This window comes from Vanellus vanellus (assembly GCF_965231255.1).
Source record: "Vanellus vanellus genome assembly, chromosome: 15".
Lineage (NCBI taxonomy): Eukaryota > Metazoa > Chordata > Aves > Charadriiformes > Charadriidae > Vanellus > Vanellus vanellus.
This window is the reverse complement of record NC_138920.1, coordinates 3,947,266-3,970,464: the sequence shown is the minus strand read 5'-3', so window position 1 is coordinate 3,970,464 and position 23,199 is coordinate 3,947,266. Positions and strand designations below refer to the sequence as shown.

Sequence of the window (23,199 nt, the reverse complement as noted above, 5' to 3'; positions counted from 1 at the left end):
TTGTAAATGTCAGCGCTAAATGCTCAGATTTAAGTGTTAGGTTGTCTTGTTTGATTACGGCGCTAAAAGGTCAGAGCCGACTAATGGAAAGTACAAGCGGTATCGGGCGGGAAACAGTGTTCCGCCGTGGGTGAGCAAACACCTGGGGACAACCTAATCACTCTTCCCGCAGCACCTCCCTCTCTTCCCTCTCCAGCTCCTTCATTCGGGGCTGTTTTCCAGGTCTCGTGACCCAGAAAAGCCATTTCTGGGGAAATTTCCCCCCTCGTGACGTCGCTGCCGGGGATGCTGACAAGCGCCGGGTTTCCCCGTGGAGGAAAGGGAGAGCTCACCTCGCCGTGTCCCGGGTGGATTCGCTCCCAAAGGGCACGGGATGCCACCCTTCCGCCACCCCCTTCTCTCCGCGCATGGCTCGGGACGGCATCGAAGCGGTTTGGGTGCCAACATCTCTGTGCCCCCATTTCCGTCCCCCCCACCCCGGCACACAGCATCCCAGGAGCTCCACGGAGACAGCAAAATCACACTTTTTTTTTTCTTTTTTTCCCCTATTTGCCATCCTTTTCCCCAACACTCGCAGCACCTTTAAAACCCCCTTTCCCTGAGCTCTGTCGGTCACGGTGGCCAAATAAAACTACAGTTCCCTCGAAGTGACGCAGCTGAGGAAATCTGCTTTTTACCTGCGCCCATTACCATCGTGCCGGTTCTATAAGCCGAGTTCGTTATATTTATTTTAAAGCCACTTTCCAAAATATTAGTCCTGCCATAAAAGTGCCTGAAAGAATAAAACTTACCGATGAGCTGTTATTCCTCCCCGGGGAATAGCGTGGTGCGGTCCCAAGCAGGAGCGCTCATCGCTCCGTACAGATGCCGTCCTGCACCGGGAACCGGTCCCTGCTGCCAACCCCAAAACCTTCCCCAGGCAGAGAAATTCAGTACTGATTCCGGATGTCTGAAGGATTCAATGAGAATTGGGAATTTTAGGAAAAGTGGGAGTTTTAGGAAATAATTGCAATGCTTTCCCCCCCCCAAGACTTTGGTGTCTCTGATGAGTGCTGGCCTTGATCCTTTGGCACCAGCCTGGAAAATAACCTCTGTCCCCGGGGATGCTCATGCCACCTCTCCGGGCATCTTCCCAGGAATCAAAGGTGCTGGTGGACTTAGGGAGAGATCTCCAGCTGCCACGGGCTCCTCTCGGGGAGGCAGTTTCTATCCTGTTTCTGGGTGGTTTATGTCACAAGGTGCCGCATCACTCAGAGAAATAAGAGGCAGTTGTGTTATTCACAGGCCCCTGGGCAAGAGCATCATCGGGGGAAAGGTCCCATTAAGCAGAGGATGGTGCCAGAAGGGTGAAGCGGCCAAGAAACCACCATAAAACACATGGGGGGGGGAGAGGGGGGGGGAAGAATCCCCACCCCATCACCAAGATCAAACACAAAGAATTTAAAGAAAAGAAATGTCCATCTCTGAACCGAGCCCCTTCTTTCATAGCCCCGGCACGGAGCGGGACGGGCTGCCGGAGCGGCGCTGGTAAAGTCAAGGCAGTTTGCGGTCTATGAGATTAATAGGAGATCTGCTCTGGATTGGGAGTGATTCCCTCTTTTATTGGAATGAACCCCAAAGAGTAATGGCTGTAGGGCAGGAAGAGGAAGGTAAATTGCAGTAATAATGTGTTTCTTTGTGCAGACATGCTTTTGATCATAGAAAAATACACCATCTGTTTCTAAATTACTTGTTGTATCGATTTAACAGTTAGTAACGTGGGGCGGGTTTTTTTTTTCTTGGTTTTTTTTTGGTTTTTTTTTTTTTTCTTTTGCAAATCCATTTTGCAAGGTCTCCTGGAAATCTGACAGTTATGTGCAATAAAATGTAAGGGTTTGTTCATCATAAAAGATTATCGCTGCCAGCCACAGGGCTCCGCACAGGGAGGAAGGGGCTGGACCTCCTCGAGCCCCCTTCTCTCCAGCACCCCATCCTGCAAAGAGCAGAGCACCCGAGTGCTTATGTACCCCATAAGAACTATTTCTTTACGCCAAATAAGCTGTTCCTGTGCTTCCCCCCCCACCCCCACTCAAACCGCATGCACCCCGCTGCCCTTGTCGCTTTGCATTTTTACTGTTTTCCTTCCACTTTTTTTTTTTTTTTGGCAGTTTATGACACCCTTCTCCCCCCCGCGCCCCACCGGCTGCAGCAGCATCAGGGTCCCCCGTACCTTGGGAGTGGTTCTGCACATGGCAGACCGCATCCTCCCCGCAAACGCCTCCCCCGAGACACACACCTTCGCAGGGGGAGCCCCCCCCCGAGCCCCCCGAGCCCCAGTAACTGCACCCGCCCTCGTCTGACGGGGACCGGCTCATCTTCGTTAGGCCAATCATTAATTTCCCAGTGGTGCCTACAAGTGCCACCTCTGCTTAACAAGCGCCTCAGGGAGCAGCGCTTCACCCACTGCCGATGCGGGGAGAGGGGGATTCCCTCTCTCGGACGAGGCTCCGAAGGGAACGCCGGCTGTAGCCCCGCGCACCGCGCTGCCGACGCGCCCCACTGCTCCGATCAGCGCCGCGCCGGGGATGGGCTCCGTACAGCGCAACACGATGCGTGACTTATCATTAAAAATGATTATTATTTTGCTGCTCATCAGCTGCTATTACTCAGCCCCCAGCCCGAGCGGTAGCCTTCTCCCCTGGGGAATTCCCCGGGAGGCTCCGGGCTCCCCCACCTACAGGACCAGGACAAAAGGAGGAGGTTAACCCTGAATTTGGCACCGCACAGCCATGCGAACGTGGCCCTTCCCCGTCCCGGTGTCCCTGTGCGGGTGCGGACGCTGCGCCAAGAGCTCTGCCGCTGCCGCGGGGCGCAGGGCTTAGCACATCCCACAGCCCGGTACAAACACGCCAGTGAATAAAACCTCTCATTAAACCACACCAGTAGCTCCCAGCGCCGGTGTGGCACCATCCCCAAGGAGATGGGGGACCGCTGGGTGGCTGATGGCTCCCGCCGGAGACACCTCGAGGACCAGTGTCCGCACGCAGCGTCGGTGCTGGGCAGCTGCAAGGACAGGCTGCATCACCGGGAAGCGTTCAGTAAATACCGGCTTGCCGGGAGCCCCCAGACACCGTAACCATACCCACCTTCATGCCTGACTTCACCAACAAGGGTGGCACGCGAAGGGAACAACGCTCCAAGCCTGGTGGCCTGGCACAGTGTCAGGTGCCTCGGAAGACTTTTTGCCCCCATCTGAACCCCACCACCACCACCACCCTCCCAGGGTCCCCAGCATTCCCAGAGCAACGCCTCCGGCTCACAGCAAAGTCCCACAGCAAAACCCTTCCTTCCCCCAACAGAAGACACCCCGAGGCACAGCCCAGGTATCACCCACAGAGAGATTTTTCTACTTCTCCCAGCGAAACCAGGAGACAGATCTTGGCTCCCGCTGGTTGTCATCTGCAATGTTTATTTGACACCCCACCCCCCCCCCCCAAAAAAAGGCGTTTTCATGCAGAATCTTTTGGTTCATTAAAGAAGTTGTTTCCCAGCAGCCACCTGACAACCTTCCCCCCTAAACCGAGACATAAAGTGACCCCGGAGTTAGCAAAATAAAACAAACCGTCCAACTCCGACAAAGAAAAGTGGTTCCTATCATTCGGTACAATACAGAAAAATTTTGGCAAATAAAGCTGATCTGCAGTTCCCGTCTCTCAAGCGCTTACGGAGCCGGCTCCGGTCTCCAGCGCTCGGGTCGTCTGTCTTGGGGACAGACACACGTCCTTGTGCTGCGGGACCCGGGGACTCTCCGGGGGGGTCCAAGGCCAGGAGGGCGAGAGCTGCCGCGTCAGCATTTTTAACTGGGCGATATAAATATAAAACATCGATACAAACAGGTTCTTTGTACAGAAAATATCATCTCACAAGGCACTGGGGTGACGACCGTGCGGCGCCCGGGCTCCAACCGGGCTTCTCCCGCCGCCGCCGAGCATCAGAGCGGGAGGAAGGAGGGGAAGAAGGGACCGCAGAAGTCCCGGTGATGCCATCCAAGAGGGATTTCACCCCACTGCTGCCCCCGAACACCATGGGAGTTGTGTTTCCCAGCCGGAGGGTGCTTTTCCTTGGCGGGGCTGGTGTGACCGCGTGGGGACCCCGGTCTCCTCGGGATGGCGTGGGGCTGGGTTTGGCCTGGAGGGAGGTGCATAGATCGGCCGGGGGCTGGGGCTGCTCTGCCCCGCGCTCCGCTCCTTCTTCACGCCAGCAGCCCCAGCCGGGTCACCTTGGCCGAGAGGAAGGAGTGGATGATGAAGACGATGGTTTTGGGGCAGGAGTGAAGGTCCAATTGCTGTAAGAAAGGAATGGATGGATATTGGCAACGGGAAGGGCTGTGCCCGCAGCAGCCACCTTTCTGCTCGCGGCGGGGAGGGCAGCGACCACCAAACCCCACCAGAGCCTTACTGGGGCGCTGGGAAGGGCTGTGCATGGCGGGGGCCGCGTGCAGCCAGGGGTGGGTGGAGGAGCCGTGCCTCACCCCGGTGTGCCAGGCAGGATGGGTGCCATGCGCAGGGTGGGTGCTCTGCTCCCCCTCTCTCCCCGGGGCCGGTGGGAGCGTGGGTGGGGGTTGGTTGAGGGTAAAGCCAACTCACAATCTCTCCCTCCGGGCCACCGAAGTCCAGGTAGAGCATCTTGGTGCCGTCGTCGGAGGACATCTGCAGCTTCTCGAAGGGCTGCTGGAGCAGGATGGTCTTGCTGAGCCCGGGCTCGGTGGTGGAGATGGTGAAGCCCTTGTCGATGTGGATGGAGAGGGTGCAATCCTGCCCCTTCCACGTACAGGCTGGGGACAGGGAGAGGGGTGAGAGGGCGGACGCCCCCCCCCCACCACCACCACCACCCGGACCCCCCACTCCCGGGCTCCCCACTGACCTGCTGAGACCTCCTGGACCAGCTCGGCGGCCCCGTGGGTGCCATCCACCAGCAGGCGGGTCCACAGCGCCAGGTCGCGGGGGCTCTCCAGGCTGAAGAGGTGGGTCTGCACGCCCAGCCGGGTGCCGCTGCGCAGCGCGAACGACACCTCCGCCTCGTACAGCGCCGAGCCCTTGGCCGGCCCCGAGTGCACCAACCTGCGGCACCGCACCCGCGCATCAGCACCGCACCCGCGCATCAGCACCGCTCCGCGGCGGCGGTGTCGCGGCGCGGCCGGCAGGGGGCGCTGCAGCCCCGCGGATGCCTGTGTGGTCCCCCCCCCCCCCACGGCCGGACCCTGCGGGGATGCTCCCCCCGCGTTGAACAACCGCCCCTCCCGGCACCGGCACCCCGCCATGGCCCCGGGGCACTGCCGTCATCCCTGGGGCACTGCCGTCACTCCCAGTGCCCTGCCGCCACCCCCAGTGCCCTGCCATCGTCCCCGGTCGCTGCCATCATCCCCAGCCCCTGCCACCACCCCCAGTGCCCTGCCACCACCCCCAGTCACTGCCATCACCCTGAGGCTCTGCTCTGACCCCAGCCCCTGCAATCACCCCCTGACACTGCCACCACCCTGGGGCTCTGCCATCATCCCTGGGGCACTGCCACCACCCCCAGTGCCCTGCCACCAGCCCCAGCCATCACCCCCAGACACTGCCATCATCCCTGGGGCTCTGCCCTGACTCCCAGCCCTTGCCACCATCCCCAGTCACTGCCACCACCCTGGGGCACTGCCATCATCCCCCAGTGCCCTGCCACCACCCCTGGACACTGTCAAATCCCAGGGCCCTGACACCAACCCCAGCACCCTGCCACCGCCTCTGGACACTGCCACTATCCCCACTGCCTGCCACCATCCCCAGGGTTCTACCACCAAACCCCAGCACCCTGCCACCATCCCTGGGGCACTGCCACCACCCATGGACACTGCCACCATCCCCAGGGCTCTGCCATCATCCCAGGGCCCTGCAACCACCCTGGGACTCTACCATCATCCCAAAAGCTCTGCCACCAACCTGGGGCTCTGCCCTGACCCCCAGCCCCTGCCACCATCCCCAGTCACTGCCACCCCCCTGGGGCACTGCCACCACCCCCAGTGCCCTGCCACCACCCTGGGGCTCTGCCCTTTCTCCCAGCCCCTGCCATCATCCCCAATCCCTGCCACCACCCTGGGGCACTGCCATCATCCCTGGGGCTCTGCCCTTTCTCCCAGCCCCTGCCACCATCCCCAGTCCCTGCCACCACCCTGGGGCACTGCCATCATCCCTGGGGCTCTGCCCTGACCCCAGCCCCTGCCACCACTCCTGGACACCACCGCCACCCTGTCCCCCACGCAGGGCAGGAGGGTGCTGGGCTGGTGGTCCCTACCTGGTGGCGATGAGGGGGTAGCTGTGCACGGGCTTGCCCAGGGCGTCGCGGCTCTGCGGCAGGCTACCGTACAGCAGCAGCTCCTTCTCGGTGAGGACGGCCAGTAGGTTCCTGGTGCTGGCGCTGGGGAGCTGTAAGGGGAGGGGGTCAGGGCCACCGGCAGTGTGGTGGCATGGGGTGGCAGGGGACATAGGGTTACCTGCTCAGTCAGCCAGCCCACGTGCTTGATGTCCCGTCCGGCCACCGCGCCGGCACCCACCAGCTGGGCTCGCAGCTCCTCCTTCACCCGCGGCAGCAGCGCGCCCGCGTTGGCCTGGATGGCGCTGAGCCACGACTGCGCCGTGGCCTCATCCTTCGCCCGCAGGAAGAGGGCAACGCGCCCGTCCGCCGAGCACACCTCCAGGTACCTGCAGGGACACGGCCCCGCTGGGTCCCCGCCGGCCCTCGGTGACCCAGGGCGCCGCGGTGGCATCGCCACCCCCTGACACCATGCCCTGACCTGTGCTCCGGGTCGGCGGGGAGGCACTTGCGGGACACGTAGCACATCTTCAGAGGCACGGTCCTGCCCTCCCGGAGCTCCCGAGGGGGCAGGAGGGGGGATGATCGCTTCTGCAGGGCGGTGGGAGAGGGGTCCCAGCTGACCGTCGCCCCCGCGGAGGAGTTCTTGAAGTAGGGGGAGATCTCCTTCATGTACTTCACTGGAAGAGAGGCAGCACCCGGTTGAGGGCATGGCATTGGCCATGGTGGCCTCATCCTGCCCACCAGCACCCATCCACCCCCCGAAACCCCTTGCACCCTACCTGCCTTGCAGCCCATGCCTCCTCCGTTACCTCCCCAGAGCCATCACCCATGGGTGCTGCGGTGGGTCCTCTGCCCAGCACCCCGGTGGCTGCAAGGAGGGGACGGCACTGGTGGGCACGGTCATACCAGAGGGTGACATGACACCTAGGATCCTCCCAGTGCCTCTGCCCCACCACCCCAGCCTAGGAATCCCTCCGGGAGGGGTAAAAATGGCCTTTTCCCCCTTTTTTCTTTCCTTTAACCCAGATCAGTTCCCAGATCCAAGCCTCATCGCGTCCCCGGGGCGGCACAGGGAGGCAGGGGGCGGGGAATGGGCAGGAGTCCCAAGCCAAAATTACACAGTCCAAACTGTGCTGGTACAGCCGGTCCCCCCCGCCCCCCTCCACGCCAACTGGGAACAACTCTTCAAATACCATGGCTCGGCCCCAGGAAAAGCCTTGGCACCGCCTGCTCGCCCAGCCCTGCCCCGGGAGTTACAAACCGGCGACGAGAAAGCCACTTTCAGTCCCCAACGAGTCCGGCTCCGGAGCCAGCACCCTCAGAGACGGTTCCCGAGGTTTAGGGGAGATGAAAGCCACCGGGAATTGATGGGGCCCTGTAGCTACATCCCGAAAATTAGGTCGGCGGCACCAGCCAAAAAACTCAGGCTGAGCAGGGGAGGCGCCCCGTGCACCGCAGCCCCCATGGGACCAGTCATGGTTCTGCGCTGGGGGTAACGTGGGACGGGCTGGTGGCTCTGGGGAAGGGCTTCCCTTTGGTCGCCCGTGGGGACAACAGCACGGGACAGACACGTGCCTGCCGCCGTGTCCCCAGCCGTCACCGCTGGTTTCGCTCCAGGTCCAAGTCAGTGGCGTGGGTGGCAGGAGAGGGGGGACACGAGCTTGGCTCGGCAGCCAAACTGGCCGGCTGGTGGACCAGCTCCATCGCTGCAGCAACGCCACATCAGCCTGATTTTGTGCCAGAACAAAAAGCCCTTTTCCCACCAGGAGAGAGTCTGCACGCAGAGCCCACCATCCCCATCCCTCCCCTGCCCACCACCTTTGTTCCCAACCCAGCGAGTTCCCCAAAGCCTCCCCATCCCGAAATCCCGCACACGAGCGGTGCTGGGGCACAGCGGGGAGGCAGAGCCCCCCCATGGTACCCCATTCTGCCCGGGCCCAGCGGGACGCAGCTATAAATGGCCGTGATGCCACTGCGGCACGTGGGTCGAGTTACCCCGCGGTGGCCCCGGGGCCAAGGAGGCGGCGTGGGGCCACCAGCCTCGTGCCCCGCGCCTCCCGTTATAAATAGCCGCCGCGTTCCCGCAGGCATTTGAGCTGCGTTGGATTTTACCCCAAGTCATTAATCTTGGCAGCGGGGCCGGGCCGTTATCCCGGTGCCTGGGAACTAATTGGAGTTCAGAAAGATAGCATTCAGCCGCTGAAACCCGAGCGGCGTCCCCGCGCCAGCCCGCGGCTGCCCGGGCACGCGGAGGACGTCACCGGCATTAGCTGCGTGGTGGTGGGGTCACGTCCCGACGGACATCTCCTCCCTGGAGGAGAGGAGCAGCGCCCCGGCCGGGACGGGGCAGGGAGAACTAGGCGACGGCCAGCGTGAGCGAGTCTCTGTGGCACACGGCTTTAAGGAGGATTTAAGGCTGGTGACGAAGTGCCAATGGGTTCCCGCAGTATGGCGGGGGGGGTCCTGAGCCGGCACGGGGAGCCAGGATGTGCTGGAGGCTGCGGTGTTCCCCAGTGGGCTGCCCACCAGGGCTGGGCCACCATCCCACGGGAGCTGCCGTCTCCTCCGGCGACCCCAGCACGGGCTCTATAGCCGGTGGACTTACACTTCTGCCGGTCCCTTCGCTGCCCCGGAATCGCCTGTTATTGAACGCATTTAATTGGTTACCTCCATCCCATTAAAGCAAACAACTCAGACCACATTACGCATCATCTCTGCTACTGGCAATTGTAATTCTTGAATTTTTGTATTGGTTTGTTGTTGTTTTTTTTTTTTTTAATTAACATCTTGCGGTGCCGGGGCTCCCAGGCTGGCTGCCCTCTCCTTGTTAGCCAGCACCCTCCAAAAATCACTCGGCAGAAATACCGCCTCGCTGCCGTTGACTTAAAGCCACCTTCAGCAGGCAAACAGCCCTCTCGGTGGCTACTGCGCAAATCCAGGTGGCCCCCGAAGCCACGTGGGCTCCCTGCTCCCCTGGGGAGACAGCCTGTCCCACTGACCCTCTCCAGGACAGAGGAGAGGTGACAAACAGAACCTTTAACCGCTCAGGGCTTTGCACTGACTAACACTTTATTTTAGGTTTTGGAGGAACAGCAAAAGCCTCCGGGGAGGCCACGTGTGAGCAGCTGCTTGTGGCCACCTGTGCCTGGACGGTCCCTCTGCAGAGGGGTTACGGCACAGGAGCTCCCAAACCCGCAGCATCACCGGAGCATCCCGTGTGCCCCGAATCCTGCGGCGAGCTGCGTGGGGGACATGTTTAACCAAAAGCCCGAGGTCTGCCCTGCTCTTCTCTCTGTGTTGCAGGGTTTGGGGTTTTTTTTGTCTCCTCAGCACTCCGGAAAGGGGTAAAACCATCAGAATTCCTTGGTTTTACTCCTTGGGTAACAGATCCTCCCCCTCCAGCAGCTCATCCCTCCTAAGAACGGAGAACAAGCCCGATCCAAACACTCCTGCAACCCCGATCCACGACCTGCCCCACGCACGTGCCCGTGGCTCGGCACCACCCAAAGCCAAGCTCCGGACCCCAAAGAGCTTTGCCGAGGAGCCACAAACCTTCCTCCAGCCAGGAAAACAGCCCCAGCCACACGGGCGCCCAGCAACAGGCTCAAGAGCACCCACCCGCTGCTCGGGCCACCAGCTCGGTGCCAGCACGCTCTGCTTCAGCACGGAGATCACGGCATGGATTCACCGCAGAGAGGTTTAAGATGGCACTGCCGGGCAGGGGTAGGATGGGTCCTGCTGTTTCCCACCCCCAAGAGCTCTCTCGCAGCATCCGCACAGCACCACGAGTCAAAAAAGGTCCGACCGTACGGGTGGCCACCACATCAGGGAGGCTTCCAGAGAGGTCCTGGAGATCCAGCGCTGGCCCTAAGGAGATGCTAAGCCCATCTCCAGCCGGTCCCTCTCTGCCTCAGGACTAACAATGCAAAACTACCGTGTGAAATGTGGGGGCGTCAGCAAACAGACGTCCCAAAGAGACATCCTGAAACGACCTGTAAACTTAGAGATGATGCTGTGACCTGCTTCCAAAACGCCCGACACAGGGGTTACCGCAACCGCCCCATCCCGCATCCCACCCAGGGACCGTCCCCGAGCACCAACAAGGCAGCAGCTGCTGGTCCCAACTGCCCCAACTCAAACCCTTCTACCCCAGGGAGGAGGATGCCATGGGATGCTGCAGGGTGGGGGTGCTACCGCTGTCCCTCCTGCCCCAGGACCCTGTTCCAGCTCTCAGTGCCACATGCTGTGCCCCAGCCCTTCCCTAAATATTCCCCTGTGCTGCATCGCCAGCAGTGACCCATGGGCTGAGTGATCCCAAGGAGACCACAGGACAACTCTCCATGTTTCCACGGGAGGAGAAACGTCCCTGGGAAACTCCCCAGGGAAAGCAAAGCAGCGAGGTGCAGAGGAGGTAGGAGGATGCGGACCTTCACCATCTCTCTGACTTGTCCCCAGGGGAGGTCCAAAGACTCCTTCTGCTTTGGTTCATTACCACGTTTAAACCATGACAGCACACACAGCGTCGCCAAGGGCAAAGCCCAGCTGCTCAGACCCCAAGGACAGCCAGGTCTGCCAGAAGACACTCAGTTCAGTGTCCCACAGAGGGCTGGAGGCCACCTCAGGGCTTTCTCTCCTGAAGCCCTTCGGAGCTCCAAAGGGCGGCAACGACAGGGAACCACACCGATCCCAGCTGCCACCACCCGCCGCTGCTCCAAACCCCTTTACATTTTGCACCACGTGTTATTTACCCCCGGGGTCACCTAAACTTGGTGGGTATTTCACATTTCGCACCACACACATCTCCACCCTCTGCGACTGCCTGGGCTTCCCAGAGCTGGGCATCCCCAGCACCACGCTCTACCGACCTCCCTTTAGCCTTTCCGAATTTCAAACTTCCAAGATATTACTTGGCCGAGCGAGTCCTGGAGAGCCGCAACAGCCCCAGGAGCTGCCCTGCAGCCGGAGAGCCCCGGGGATGCCACCGAGGCGAGATGCCCACGGCATCCTCCTCCCCACTGCTCCCAGTTCTCCCAGTGCCGATACAGCACAGGGGCCTCGCCAGGAAAACCACTCCTGGCACCAAAGCCCTTCCCGGGGCAGCTGGAAGGATGTTTATCAGCCTTTCCCCCACCGTGGAGGGTCTTTGGATACCAAGCAATGCAAAAAAAAAAAAAAAAAAAACAAAAAACCAAACCAAAAAACCATCAAGGGAAAAATAAGGTAAGGGAAAGCAACTCTCCCCAAAATAACAATGTAATATAAATACATTCAAACTCCTCCTGCAAATATCAAGAGAGTAGTTTGGCACGTCTAAAAAAAAAAAAAAAAATCTTGGCAGGACACACCGGGAGGTATCTGTGTGTCCTCCCGCCCGGCCAGCAACGACACCCCGGAGCCAGAAGCCAAGCTGAGCGGCCGGGGGCGAGACCTGGCACGTGGAGCCCCTGCCGATATTCAAATTACAGTGCAATCATCTCCCACCTCTGCCATTCTGCAGAGTCTCACCCCAGCCCACCGCCCCGTGAGGAGGCGCAAGCTCGCTCAGTTTATGTTACCTGCTGCGACGCCGCATGCAAACTACCCTAAAACCTCCTAAAACCGGGAATGAACGCAGCCCGGAGAGCCACGGGGGTGGCGGGTATAAGGCAGGGGACACCCAGTCCCGAGGGAGAGCCGTCACCGCCGCAGGGCAGCGACAGCCCGCTGGGGACCACGCCACGGTGCCGGCCCCACCATCCTCCACGGGCAGGGCTGTACCACACCAGCAAACCCAAAATGAGGAGGAGATAGAGACGCACTGTGTGTGTACCCGATGTCCGTGATCGGACGAGCAGCAGAGACCCCTGCCCCGCTCCGGCTGTTGCCTACAGCATCCCGAGCACCATCACGCCGCAGGAGCCCAACAGCATCAGCTACAAACTAATCACAAAGCCTCCAGCGTGTCGTGGTGGGAGCCAGCGCAGCCCTGCTCTCCTCCCAAGGGTAACTGCTGGGAGTTTTAATTAATTAAGAAGCCCAGCGGGTCATAGCTGAGCTGGGAGGGCAACCTGGCAGCGCCCGGCTCCCCAGGGGGATGGAGGAGGAGGTGGTCCAGGGAGAGAAGTTGTTCTCTACAAGAAAGGGCAGCTCATCTCCACCTCCCGCAGGACCTCGAGCAGAAAGGAAACCCACGCCAAAGTAAAGGATGAAAAGAAAATAACAGAGAGAGGGTGGTCCGAGAACGGCGGCGACGGGGAGGAATTTCGCAGACTCCCAGAGAAAGAGGCTCTTGTATTTCTCTTTGGTCAAAAAAAAAAAAACACAACCCAACAAAAATCAAACCCAATCCCACCAACAACCCTATCTGCTCCCCGCAGCTGTGCAGAGCAGCACATTCCTCCGGCTGAACCGTGGTCCTGCGGCTCCCAGGAGAGGAGGAACCCACAGCAGAAAGGGCTGAGCGAAGCTAAAAATGCGAATCTGGAGCTGAGACAATCCGGGGAAGGCGCAGGAAAGCAAAAGCCATGGCGGTCGCTGGCAGCAGAAGACACAGAGCTCTTCTTTGTCCAAGCAGAGCCCGGAGCGCTCCCCCCCCAATAAAACAAACTCCCTTTTTGGGGTCTGCAGCCCCACAACTGCACCAGGAAGGGTCTCCAGTGCCGAGACCCTCCTGGTTAGCTGGGGTGGCCCAGGGGCTGGTTGGTGGGGAGGGGAGGGGAAGGGCCCCCTCCTGGGGGACAGATCCTGGGTGCTCACCCCCTGCCCGGCCGAGCTGGCAGAGGGAGGACAAGCACAGACAGAGGGGATGTGAAGGATAACGGGAGAAAAGCGGGATCCCTGCCTCAGGGCTCCCACAGCCCAAACCCACCAGCCCTCACCCACTCCCCAGGGGGAATCTGGGGGGGGGGGGGGGGGGCGCTCTTGCAGTGCGCCATCCCCCACGGGGCTGGGAGACACCCGGTACCAAGAGCGAGCCCATTCCCAGGGGACCAGCTCCAGTCTCCCCTGGGACAGCAAAGGCTCAAAGGCTGTGATCCCCGGGATGTTTGTAGCCTCGGCTGCCAGATTTTGGGGGGAGGCAGCTGCTGCGGCTGCGCCCCCGAGCTGGCCCTGCCTGCACCCTGCCTGCTCCTCCCACCTGCCCAAAATCCACCCCGGCAACCCAAAAGGTGCCCAGCAAGGAGCGGGGTGCTGGCGTACCCCCTTCCCTGCTGGTGCTAAGCCCGCAGAGCCGCGCAGCCCCGCTCCCGCTGAGGATGCAGGTTTAAATGAAAACCACAAGAAAAGCAGAAAAAAAGGTTTCCACAGCCTCAGGGGGTGATGCCACAGGACAGAAGAGCTGCAAACGCCAAAAACCCGTCCCCACGCCTCCCATCACTGCCCACCCGTGGTCCCGCAGCGGGGAGACGGAGCCGCTGGGCATCAAGCGGTGGCACACGTGTCTCTCCCTCTCTGGAGGGAGATCCCAGCAGTTACCTTCAGCTCTCCGGATGAGCAGATAAACCAGTCTCCACACGCTGTTTTCCATTTGAAAGAGTATGCAAATAGATATGCAGATGATGTGCCATCCCCGTGCTCCCAGTACATTGCTGGGAAACACAGGGATCAGCCCCCCAGAAGCAGGACCCGCGTCCTCCCTCGCGCCCTCGTCTCCTACCTTCCAAGACCACCTCCTTGCCCGTCTTCTTCAACGCCTGCACTGCCTCGTCGTGCGTCGCCTCGGACAGGTCGGTCCCGTTGACGGAGAGGATGGCGTCCCCCACGTACAGCGCCTCGGTCTGATCCGCTGCCAGCCCCTTAAATATCTTGGAGATCAAGATGGGCATTTTATTCTCTCGGCCACCTTGAAACAGAAAAGAAACGAAGCGGTTGCGGCTGTCGGAGCACACAGAGGAGTGGGTGGGGAGAGGGATGCTCAGGTACCCGCCGGCCCCAGTGAGGCTGAGCCCTTCTCCCAGTGCTTGGCCACACCATCCCAGGACAGCCCGCTGCCCCATCTCCTCGGATGCCCATGGCACACTCATAACAACCACAGTAGCCAAAATATACCACGAGGCTTTACAGCAAAGATGACCTGTTGGAGCAGGTCCAGAGGAGGCCACAGAGATGCTGCGAGGGCTGGAGCCCCTCTGCTGGGAGGACAGGCTGGGAGAGTTGGGGGGGTTCAGCCTGGAGAAGAGAAGGCTCTGGGGAGACCTTAGAGCCCCTTCCAGTGCCTAAAGGGGCTCCAGGAGAGCTGGGGAGGGACTCTTGATCAGGGAGGGGAGCAACAGGGCCAGGGAGAACGGTTTTAAACTGGAAGAGGGGAGACTCAGACTAGATATTAGGCAGAAATTCTTGACTGTGAGGGTGGTGAGCCCCTGGCGCAGGGTGCCCCGAGAAGCTGTGGCTGCCCCATCCCTGGAGGTGTTCAAGGCCAGGTTGGACGGGGCTTGGAGCAACCTGGGCTGGTGGGAGGTGGCCCTGCCCAAGGCAGGGGGGTTGGAACTAGGTGGTCTTCAAGGTCCCTTCCAACCTAAACCATTCTATGATTGCTCCAAAACCACTCCAAGCGGTCGCAGATTTCCTCGCAGAGCGAACACATACCCTGGCCATCTCCCCATCAATTTTGGCAGGGAAGCATGTCTTTATTTGCATTATTACTCGTGTGTGCTGAGCAACCATCCCCGCTCCAAGGACTTCATGATCTAAATAGATAAGACAGCTGAACGTTTTTGGAGAGGCAAAAGAGCCAGGGAGAAGTGAACCAACCCGGCTGTTTGCTCCTCTCCGCACAGTAGCCCTATTTACCTGCCGCTCCCCGTTCCCCAGCCTAAAAGGATGCTATTCAAACCTCCCGGCGGCTCGAGGAGATCAATTTGCACATTAACTTTTGAACCCGCGGGGAGATGGAGATCCCGGCAGCGTCGCTGCCTGCGTGCCAGAGAGCAGCACCTACAGCCGACCCCCAGCCCAGGCAGGGGCAGCCCCCCCCCAACGTGCCCTGTCCCCAGGAGCCTCCGTGAGATGATCTCTCATCCCGGAGGGAGATGTTGAGCCCAGCCTGTTGTCACCACCCGCCCCAGTGCTGCTCCCAGCCGCTGCCACAGGCATTTCCTCGCTCAGACGCCTGCCAAGCCCCTCCGAGGGCTCCGGTTATCAGCTGTCGGAGGCCCCCGTGGGGGCTGCTCCGAGCTGCCGAGCCCGTCCTTATGACAGTGGCTCCTCACCCGGGCTGCCTGCACCAAGAGCCCCCCCCCCCACACGCTGTCCCAAAAGCCAGGGGAAGGCCACCCGGCAGCCACGGCGCCCGTCCCCTCGCCGCCGACACCTCACCCGCGCCCCAGTTTGCGGCGAAGCATCCCCGGGTGAAACGGGGCTGGCGCGCTGTTTACCGGGGCAGCATCAGCAGCCCGGTTGAGGAGGAGCGATGCTGTCCCCCAGCAGCGGCGGGGGCACCGGCAGGGCTGCCCCACCACCGCTAACACCTCCTAGCTCCCAGTTTGGATGGCGACTGCTTGATTTCCACATATGTCATGGCCAAAATAAAGTTTTAACTGAACCAAGTGATGTTTCTCCTCTCCTGGGAGAGCCACACAGCTAGCAATAACTTGGCAGCCAAGGGGTTATTATGACGGGGGCTTTATGCTTCCCAAAAAGAAGGGCTGGCAGGCTCGGGCACCCCAGCGGCACCGTTTCGACCTAGTCCCAGCTCCCGGATATCCACATGGCAAAACCTCCCTACTTCCAGAGGGAGCAGAAGGCTGCAGCCGCGTCACCTCCAAGCTGGGAAGAGAAGCCACGTCAGGAGGCGAGAGCCATCCCAGGGGGCTACCGAGCCCGCTGCCCGCCCTGCCCGCACACGGGGCAACGAGCCCTCTTGCCCACGCACCGCGCCAGCCCGTTGCCTGCCTGTTTGCTGCCTGTTTTCCTCCTCCTTTCGCCGAGTTTCCAACGCGCTCGGAGCCGCCTGAAAAGCAAAGGCGGGCAGAGACGCCGTCCCTGCCCCAAGAAGTTTCCAGCCTGAAGTTCAGGCGAGTCACCGAGGAACGGCGCAGCTCGGGAGGGAAAAACAAGGATGAGAACACAGAGGTTCCCCAGGGCTCAGCTCTTCGGCAGCGGACATCTCCAAGGTTGAGATCTCCATGCCTGGAGATCTCCAAGGGCTTCACAATCCTCTCCTTCTTTTCGCTGACAGTTTAAAAGGGGCATTTCTCAGCACGGCGGCACAGAGGGGACAAGGACACGCCAGCAGAGCCCTCCCTTTGGCTGCGAAAAAGGCAGCTTTTGTGTCCCCGGGTACCCAGCGCGTCCCAGCTGCCCCATGGGACAGCAGCCTACCCCTGCATGCAAAGAGGTGGGGGGGGTCTCCTTCCAGCTCCCAGACACCGGGGACCCCCGCTCTGGCCGGGGCAGGGGCTGGCGGGTGACCACTGCACCCCAAAGCGCTGCCCTTTCCCGGCCCTGGGAACATTTTGGGTCCCGTCATTGCCACGCGTCCCCCTTCCTCGTCCTGCACAGGGGCTGGGGTCTGAAGACCCCAACCCCAACCCCAGCCCCTGCCCGGGCTCCGCATCCATCCCCCACCCATCCCATCCCATCCCATCCCCTCCCCGCGGGGTTTTATTCCCAGCGTGGGAGTGAACTGCTGGGAAAAGTGGCAGCAACAGGTCCCGGGGTGGCGGGGAGGCACCGGGACCCCCGAAACCTCCCCGGGACACCCCCCCCCCCAAAAAACCACCCCGACCCTCACCTTTGATGCTGATGCCGAGCCCCCCCACCTCCTGCTTGACGACTCGCACCGTACGCCTGATGTTGGCGAGCGCCTCGGGCACGGCGGAGCCCGGCTCGCCGCCGTTCAGCTGCGCCGCCGGTGCCTCGCCGGCAGCGGCACCGGGACCGGGACCCGGACCGGGGCCGGTACCGTCGGCCGGGCTGACCCCCAGCACGTCCTCGGTGAGGGTGAGGAGGACGCGGAGCCATTGCCCGCCGGGGCCGCGCAGCTCCAGCAGTCCGCTGCGCGGGGCGCGCCTGCCCGCCGCCATCTTCCGCGCCCGCCGCGCCGCCCCCGCTCCGCTCCGCTCCGCGCCCCGCGCGCCGCCCCGCCACCCGCGCGCCGCCCCGCCACCCGCGCGCTGCCCCGCCACCCGCGCACCGCCCTGCGCGCCGCCCCGCCGGGACCGGGACCGGGACCGAGACCGGGACCGGCACGGACCGGGGCTCCCCGCTGCGGACCGGGGTGAGGGGGAACGGGAGGGGGGACCCGGACGCCCGGTGACCCCCGGTGACCCCCACTGCGGACCGGGATGGGGCACGGGGGGGGGGGGACCCGGACCCCCGGTGATCCCCGGTGCTCCCCGGTGATCCCCGCTGCGGACCGGGATGGGGCATGGGCGCGGGGGGGGCGGGACACCCGAGTCCCCGGTGCTCCTTGCTCCGGACCGTAATGGGGAACGGGAAGGGGGGGGACCCAGACCCCCTGGTGCTTCCCACTCCGGCCCGGGATGGGGCACGGGGAGGTGGGGGGACACCCGAGTCCCCGGTCCTCTCTTCTGCAGACTGGGATGGGGCACTGGGAGGGGGACATGGACCCCCAGTACTCCCTGGTGCTCCTTGTTCCAGCCTGGGATGGGGCACAGGAGGGGGGACCCACATTCCCAGTGATCCCTGGTACTCCCTGCTTCAGCACGGGAGGGGGACACCCGAGTCCCCAGTGCTCCCCGCTCTAGCCTGGGATGGGGTATGTGGGGGGAGACCCAGGTCCCTGGTGCTCCCCCATGCTCCCTGGTCCGTCCTGGGATGGGGTATGTGGGGGGAGACCCAGGTCCCCGGTGATCCCCCCTCCAGGCCAGGATGGGGCACAGGAGGTGGGGAGACACCTGAGTCCTTGGTGCTCCCCACTCCAGCCCAAGATAGAGAATGGGTGCCCAGTGCTCCCTGGTGCTCCCTTCTCCAGCCCGGGATGGGGCACAGGACAGCGACACTGGAGTCCCTGGTGATCCCCACTCTGGCCTGGGATGGGGTACATGGGGGGAGGCAAGTCCCCAGTGCTCCCTGCTCTGGCCTGGGATAGAGCACGGGAGGGGGGACCCAGATCCCCAGTGCTGCCCGCTCCATCCTGGGATGGGGCACAGGGAGTGACCCAGGCCCCCAGTGCTCATCCCGGTTGTGGCCTTGGACGTGCTGGGGGTCCCTGTGTTGGGCTGTGTCACAGTAGGGGCAGCAAGAGGCTGGCAGGGGGCAGCTGGCTCAGCCCCTCATCCCTGGGGAGCCGCAGCCCCCCAGCAGTCACAGCTCCCCTTTGCCTGCAGCCCACTCCCATGGTGGGGTGCCCAGTGGCACCGGGATCTGGCAGCCCAGCAAGAGCACTGGGCTGGGCAGGATGCTCGGGGAGCCCCGGGACCACCCTGCTCCCATCCCCTACCCCGGGGGGGGGGGGCGAGGGGGGCGCCCAGCCAGACACTGCGGGGCACCTCCAGGTGGGTGCTGCATTACGGGGGTCTCTATACGAGGTGCCAGGTTCCCAAAAACATTTTTGGCTCCTTTATGGGGGCTGGCGGTGGCTCTGGAGGCCCCACAGCGCCTTGCCCATGTGCCCATGGGGGCTGCCAGCATCCAGCCCTGCACCAGTTTTGGGGTAGTTTCTTCGTGGTGACCCCACACACCGGCAGCCCCCGCCGGTGTTCAGCAGGGGCGATGCAGAGGGAGAGGGTGTTTACAGACACTCAGAAGAATCTGTGTTCCTTTCCCCTTGCGTGCCCCTTGAAAACAGGAACGCTATTTTGTGTTCTTTGGCAGACTGGCTTTTTTTTTTTTTTTTTTGTCTGCAGCTATTAAGAGTAGAAAAAATACCTCTAGGAGTGAAAATACCTCTTGGGGCATCCCCAGTATGTTCCCCTTGCACTCCCAGCGCTCTGGGCAGCTCCAGGGGCCTCCGGGACGGGGCTGCCGAGGTCCCTGCGCCTCTGCAAAATGCACGGATTTGTAAGGATTCACTACCATTTACGGCAGGTTGGGCAGGGGACGCAGCGAGGGGCGCTGGCCGCACAGGGCGCAGGGGGGGTGACAGCTTTTGCTGCTGAGCACAGCCCTTCCCCGGCCGGGGGCCACAGCCAGCCCCGAGCATCGGCCACGCGCAGAGGGGAAAAATGCTCCCCGGGCTCCCTCCCACGCAGCAGCAGCTGTGGAATTTCTTGAGGTTGCAGCAGTGGAAACCCTGAAGGTTATTTCTTTGCGAAACAGATGGTTCGCATAGTCCCGGTTTTCTTTTTGCTGAAAAGTCCGGGGTTTGGCTTAAGTGACTCCTGGCCTTTGCGGGACGGTGCTGCTCGCTGCAGTGAGCACTTCTACGCCACCCCATCACCCAGCCAAAGGTCCTATGATCCCGTCCCCTCCACACCCCACGGGGCCATCCGGGCCCCGCTCCAGCTGCCTGTCCTGCTCGGTTCCTGTACAGCAGAGGGGAATTTCGACCCTTTCACCCTCGAGTGCAGACAGGGCTCATTTTCCCTGTGCCACCCGCGCTGGGAGCACTCACTTCATTTCCCAGCCCAGCAGCTGCAATCAGCAGTTTGTCCGGGTTTTCTTTTTCCTTCCCGATGCTGCTTTTGGTATTTCCAGCCTTCAACGCCACGTTCCCATCTGAACCGGCAGCGGGAACTCTAATCATAGTGCAGCGGAACGGCACCGTTTGGGTTGTTTTCTTTCATTTCTCAGCTCTGTGCCCGGCAGTACGGATGCTGAGAAGCACGGGCTGGATGTGTGGAAGCCATCCGGATGGTGGTGATGCCAGGCAGAGGGTGAAGCATTGCCTTTCCCGGTCCTGCTGCTGGCATGGAGAAGATACCGCGGTCCTCAGGGCCAGGGCATGGTGTGCCGGCTTCACCCCCCTTGGAGAAACAGCCTTACCCGCGCGCGCGTCATAAGAGCATCATTTATTTCCCCCGAGTCACCCAAGTCCCTGCCCCAGGGCTGAGGGAGCTCTGAGTTTGCAGAGACATTTGCGGCACCCCATTCCCCACCAGATTTCCCCCCACCCCCGTGCAGACGAGCTTCGTTAGCAGACGGGCTTCGTTAGCACGAAGGCGCTGAGCCTGGGAAAAGCCAGATGTGGGACATGAGGAATTGCCCTCCTGGAGCTACGGGGGCTGCAGATAGAACAGACATGTTGGCCCAGCCGTGCTCAGGGACCCATAAAGCCGTTGGGGTCATGATAAAAAGCACATCCCACGGCCACCGCTGCTGCACGGGCTGCGGGACTCGCTGCTCTCCCCTTCTTCAGCAATTCCTTTGGCAATTGCATCAATTGTTTGCAGCCTTCCAGTCCCTAAAGGGGCTCCAGGAGAGCTGGGGAGGGACTCTTGATCAGGGAGGGGAGTGATGGGACGAGGGGGAATGGCTTCAAACTGGAAGAGAGGAGACTCAGACTAGATATTAGGCAGAAATTCTTGACTGTGAGGGTGGTGAGCCCCTGGCGCAGGTTGCCCAGAGAAGCTGTGGCTGCCCCATCCCTGGTGTTCAAGGCCAGGTTGGACGGGGCTTGGAGCAACCTGGGCTGGGGGGAGGTGTCCCTGCCCAGGGCAGGGGGGTGGCACTGGATGATCTTCAAGGTCCCTTCCAACCCAAACCATTCTGTGATTCTGTGGTTCATGTGGGATGGAGACCCAAGGCACGTATTGCAGGTGTTGGTTTCTTCCAATGCAAATCAGGAGACCAAAGTGCCCTTAAGACCCTGGTCCCAAACTGAGAGCCCCGGCTCTGGTCCCAGACTGGGAGCCCCAGCTCCAGCAGACTGGCCACTGGGGGCTTGGCACTAGGCTTTAACCCAAGACAAAACCCATTTGTCGCCTCCTCTGCACAGCTCCTCAGGCGAGAGCTGTGTCCCGGGGAGGTTGGACACTCCAGGACATTCTTGGAGGTCCCGGTGCCCCCCGAGCAGAGGTTCTGCTGCTTTTGGGACTTTCCCGTAGGCTCAGCTCCCCGTGCCGGGCTCCCAAGTCTGCTTTTCCTCAGGTTCCTTCATTTCTTAGGAACCCCCTTCGTGTCCCAGAGCTGCGGTGAGCGCTGGGAGCTCAGCGTATGGGGTGGTCCCGGCTCGATTTGACCTTCTCCAAGATACCGGGAGCATGATTCCCGTGCCGCCACGGTGCTGCAGGACAGATTGTGGGATGGGAGGGTGGAGGATGGAGGCTCCGGCCGGGGCTGGCACGCGCGAGTGAGTCGGAGCTTCCAGGCATGCCAGCGGCGTTCGTCAGGGCTCCCGCGGGAGGGGTAGCAGGCGGGAGGGGGGAAGTTGCTTGAAAAATTGCTATTGCCAGAAATAGAAACTTCCCGCAGAAACACGCGTGCATCAGTGACAAAAGCCCAGCTGGGAATTTCTCCCTGGCAGCAAGGAGCGGTGGGAGGGGAAGGGGCCGGGGAGCACGGGGAGGCTGCGGTCCAGAGCTTGGGGGGGCTGCCAGTGCCCCTGACCCCGGCCCGGGGGGGGAAATCACTGCTTTTTAGCTGGAAAGAGCATCGCTTGTCTCCAGCCACCCTCCGAACGGTCCCCAGGAGGAGGAGCTGGTGGTGATGGGCTCCTTGCCCCCTGCCCCAGGGGCTGTGCTGAGCCGTTCCCTCCAGTGGCGCTTTCTCAGCGATCTGTTAGAGGACTGGAGCATCTTTCTTATGAGGAAAAGCTGAGGGAATTGGGGCTTTTTAGTCTGGAGAAAATAAGACTGAGGGGGGATCTTATTAGTGCTTCTAAATCCTTCAAGGGCGGGTGCCAGGGGGATGGGAACAGTCTGTTTCCAGTGGTGCCCAGTGACAGGACAAGAGGGAACGGGCACAAACGTGACCATAGGAAGTTCCATCTCAACCTGAGGAGGGACTTCTCTCCTGTGCGGGCGGCAGAGCACTGGCACAGCTGCCCAGAGAGGGGGGGAGTCTCCCACTCTGGAGCCATCCCAAACCCGCCTGGACGTGTCCTGTGCCACTGCTGGAGGTGCCCCTGCTCTGGTGGGGGGTGGCACTGGGGGAGTTCCAGAGCTCCCTTCCAACCCCCACCAGTCTGGGATTCTGTGATGCTGTTCAAATGGTCTTTCCATTGCAGCGTTGAGCCCGTTCTGGCATTTTCTCTGCCTAATCTCTCCAGCCCCCCAAACTTCGTCGTTAAGGAGCTATTATTAGCCTCATTTCTTGGCATAGCCCACCAGCCTATTTATAGAGTGCCGTGAGATGTTTTGTTACTTGCGTTAATTTAATTAATCCCTTCTGAAACAAAATAAAAGACATTAAGAGCTCCCATCCAGCCCCTGGGACAACATTCCCAAACCACGGGGATCCAGGTACCAACATCTCAGGCTTTGGCAGTGCTCGGGGTGTTCCCGAAAGTCCTCAGCACTGGGGAAGTGCTGCTCTGTTCAGTGTCCCCTGGGGAATCCATGGGGGGGACACGGCACCGACCCTGCCCCGCAGGACTGAGCCCCATGAAAACCCTGCAAGGGACAGAAAGGGAAATAAAACAGATTTTATTATGCAGATAGATATTTACATAGACAGATTTTAAGATAAATAGATTTTAATATAGATATTAATAGATTTAGAGATGCAATATGTATTTAACTGATGGATTCATCCTTTGTTATGTGGGAAATGGCATTGTCTGACCTTAAAATCACTGGAACCTCTGAGTCCTTTAACTTGAGAGCGCTTTCTGTTTGCTTTGGGACATAATTATTCCCTGCAAAGTTTCTTCTGTACCAGTTGGGACTCTTCTCTTACTGGATTCCTGTAAGAAACTCACGACCAGCTGGGCTCTCATGGTGTGAAAATACTTTTGCTACTGCGTGGGCAGATTTTGTCTTATCAGGGCAGGACCATTTCTATGAAAGAACAAGGGAATGGATGGGGAAAAGCAGCACCCGGGAGCTG

The 23,199-nt window shown here is 61.0% G+C and overlaps 1 protein-coding gene across 1 annotated transcript; it reads right to left on the bottom strand.

Moving 5' to 3' along the window:
* Positions 1-3,486: 3,486 nt before the first annotated feature.
* Positions 3,487-17,396, bottom strand: SNTA1 (syntrophin alpha 1). Its single transcript, XM_082491014.1, has 8 exons — positions 17,042-17,396; positions 13,967-14,152; positions 6,809-7,007; positions 6,509-6,716; positions 6,310-6,440; positions 4,903-5,099; positions 4,626-4,813; positions 3,487-4,324 (listed from the first exon to the last, which is right to left on the bottom strand). The coding sequence occupies exons 1-8, from the start codon at positions 17,331-17,333 to the stop codon at positions 4,232-4,234; spliced, it is 1,494 nt and encodes a 497-aa protein (XP_082347140.1). The 5' UTR covers positions 17,334-17,396; the 3' UTR covers positions 3,487-4,231.
* Positions 17,397-23,199: the final 5,803 nt, after the last annotated feature.

What these genes read in the sequence shown, in the direction of transcription:
- SNTA1 (XM_082491014.1), bottom strand. Translation starts at nt 17,333, where the DNA reads ATGGCGGCGGGCAGGCGCGCCCCGCGCAGCGGACTGCTGGAGCTGCGC. An exon ending in GCTCGGCATCAGCATCAAAG is followed by an intron (nt 14,153 to 17,041) that starts GTGAGGGTCGGG and finishes TTCTGTTTCAAG; the next exon opens with GTGGCCGAGAGAATAAAATG. An exon ending in GTGGCCCGGAGGGAGAGATT is followed by an intron (nt 4,325 to 4,625) that starts GTGAGTTGGCTT and finishes CCTTTCTTACAG; the next exon opens with CAATTGGACCTTCACTCCTG.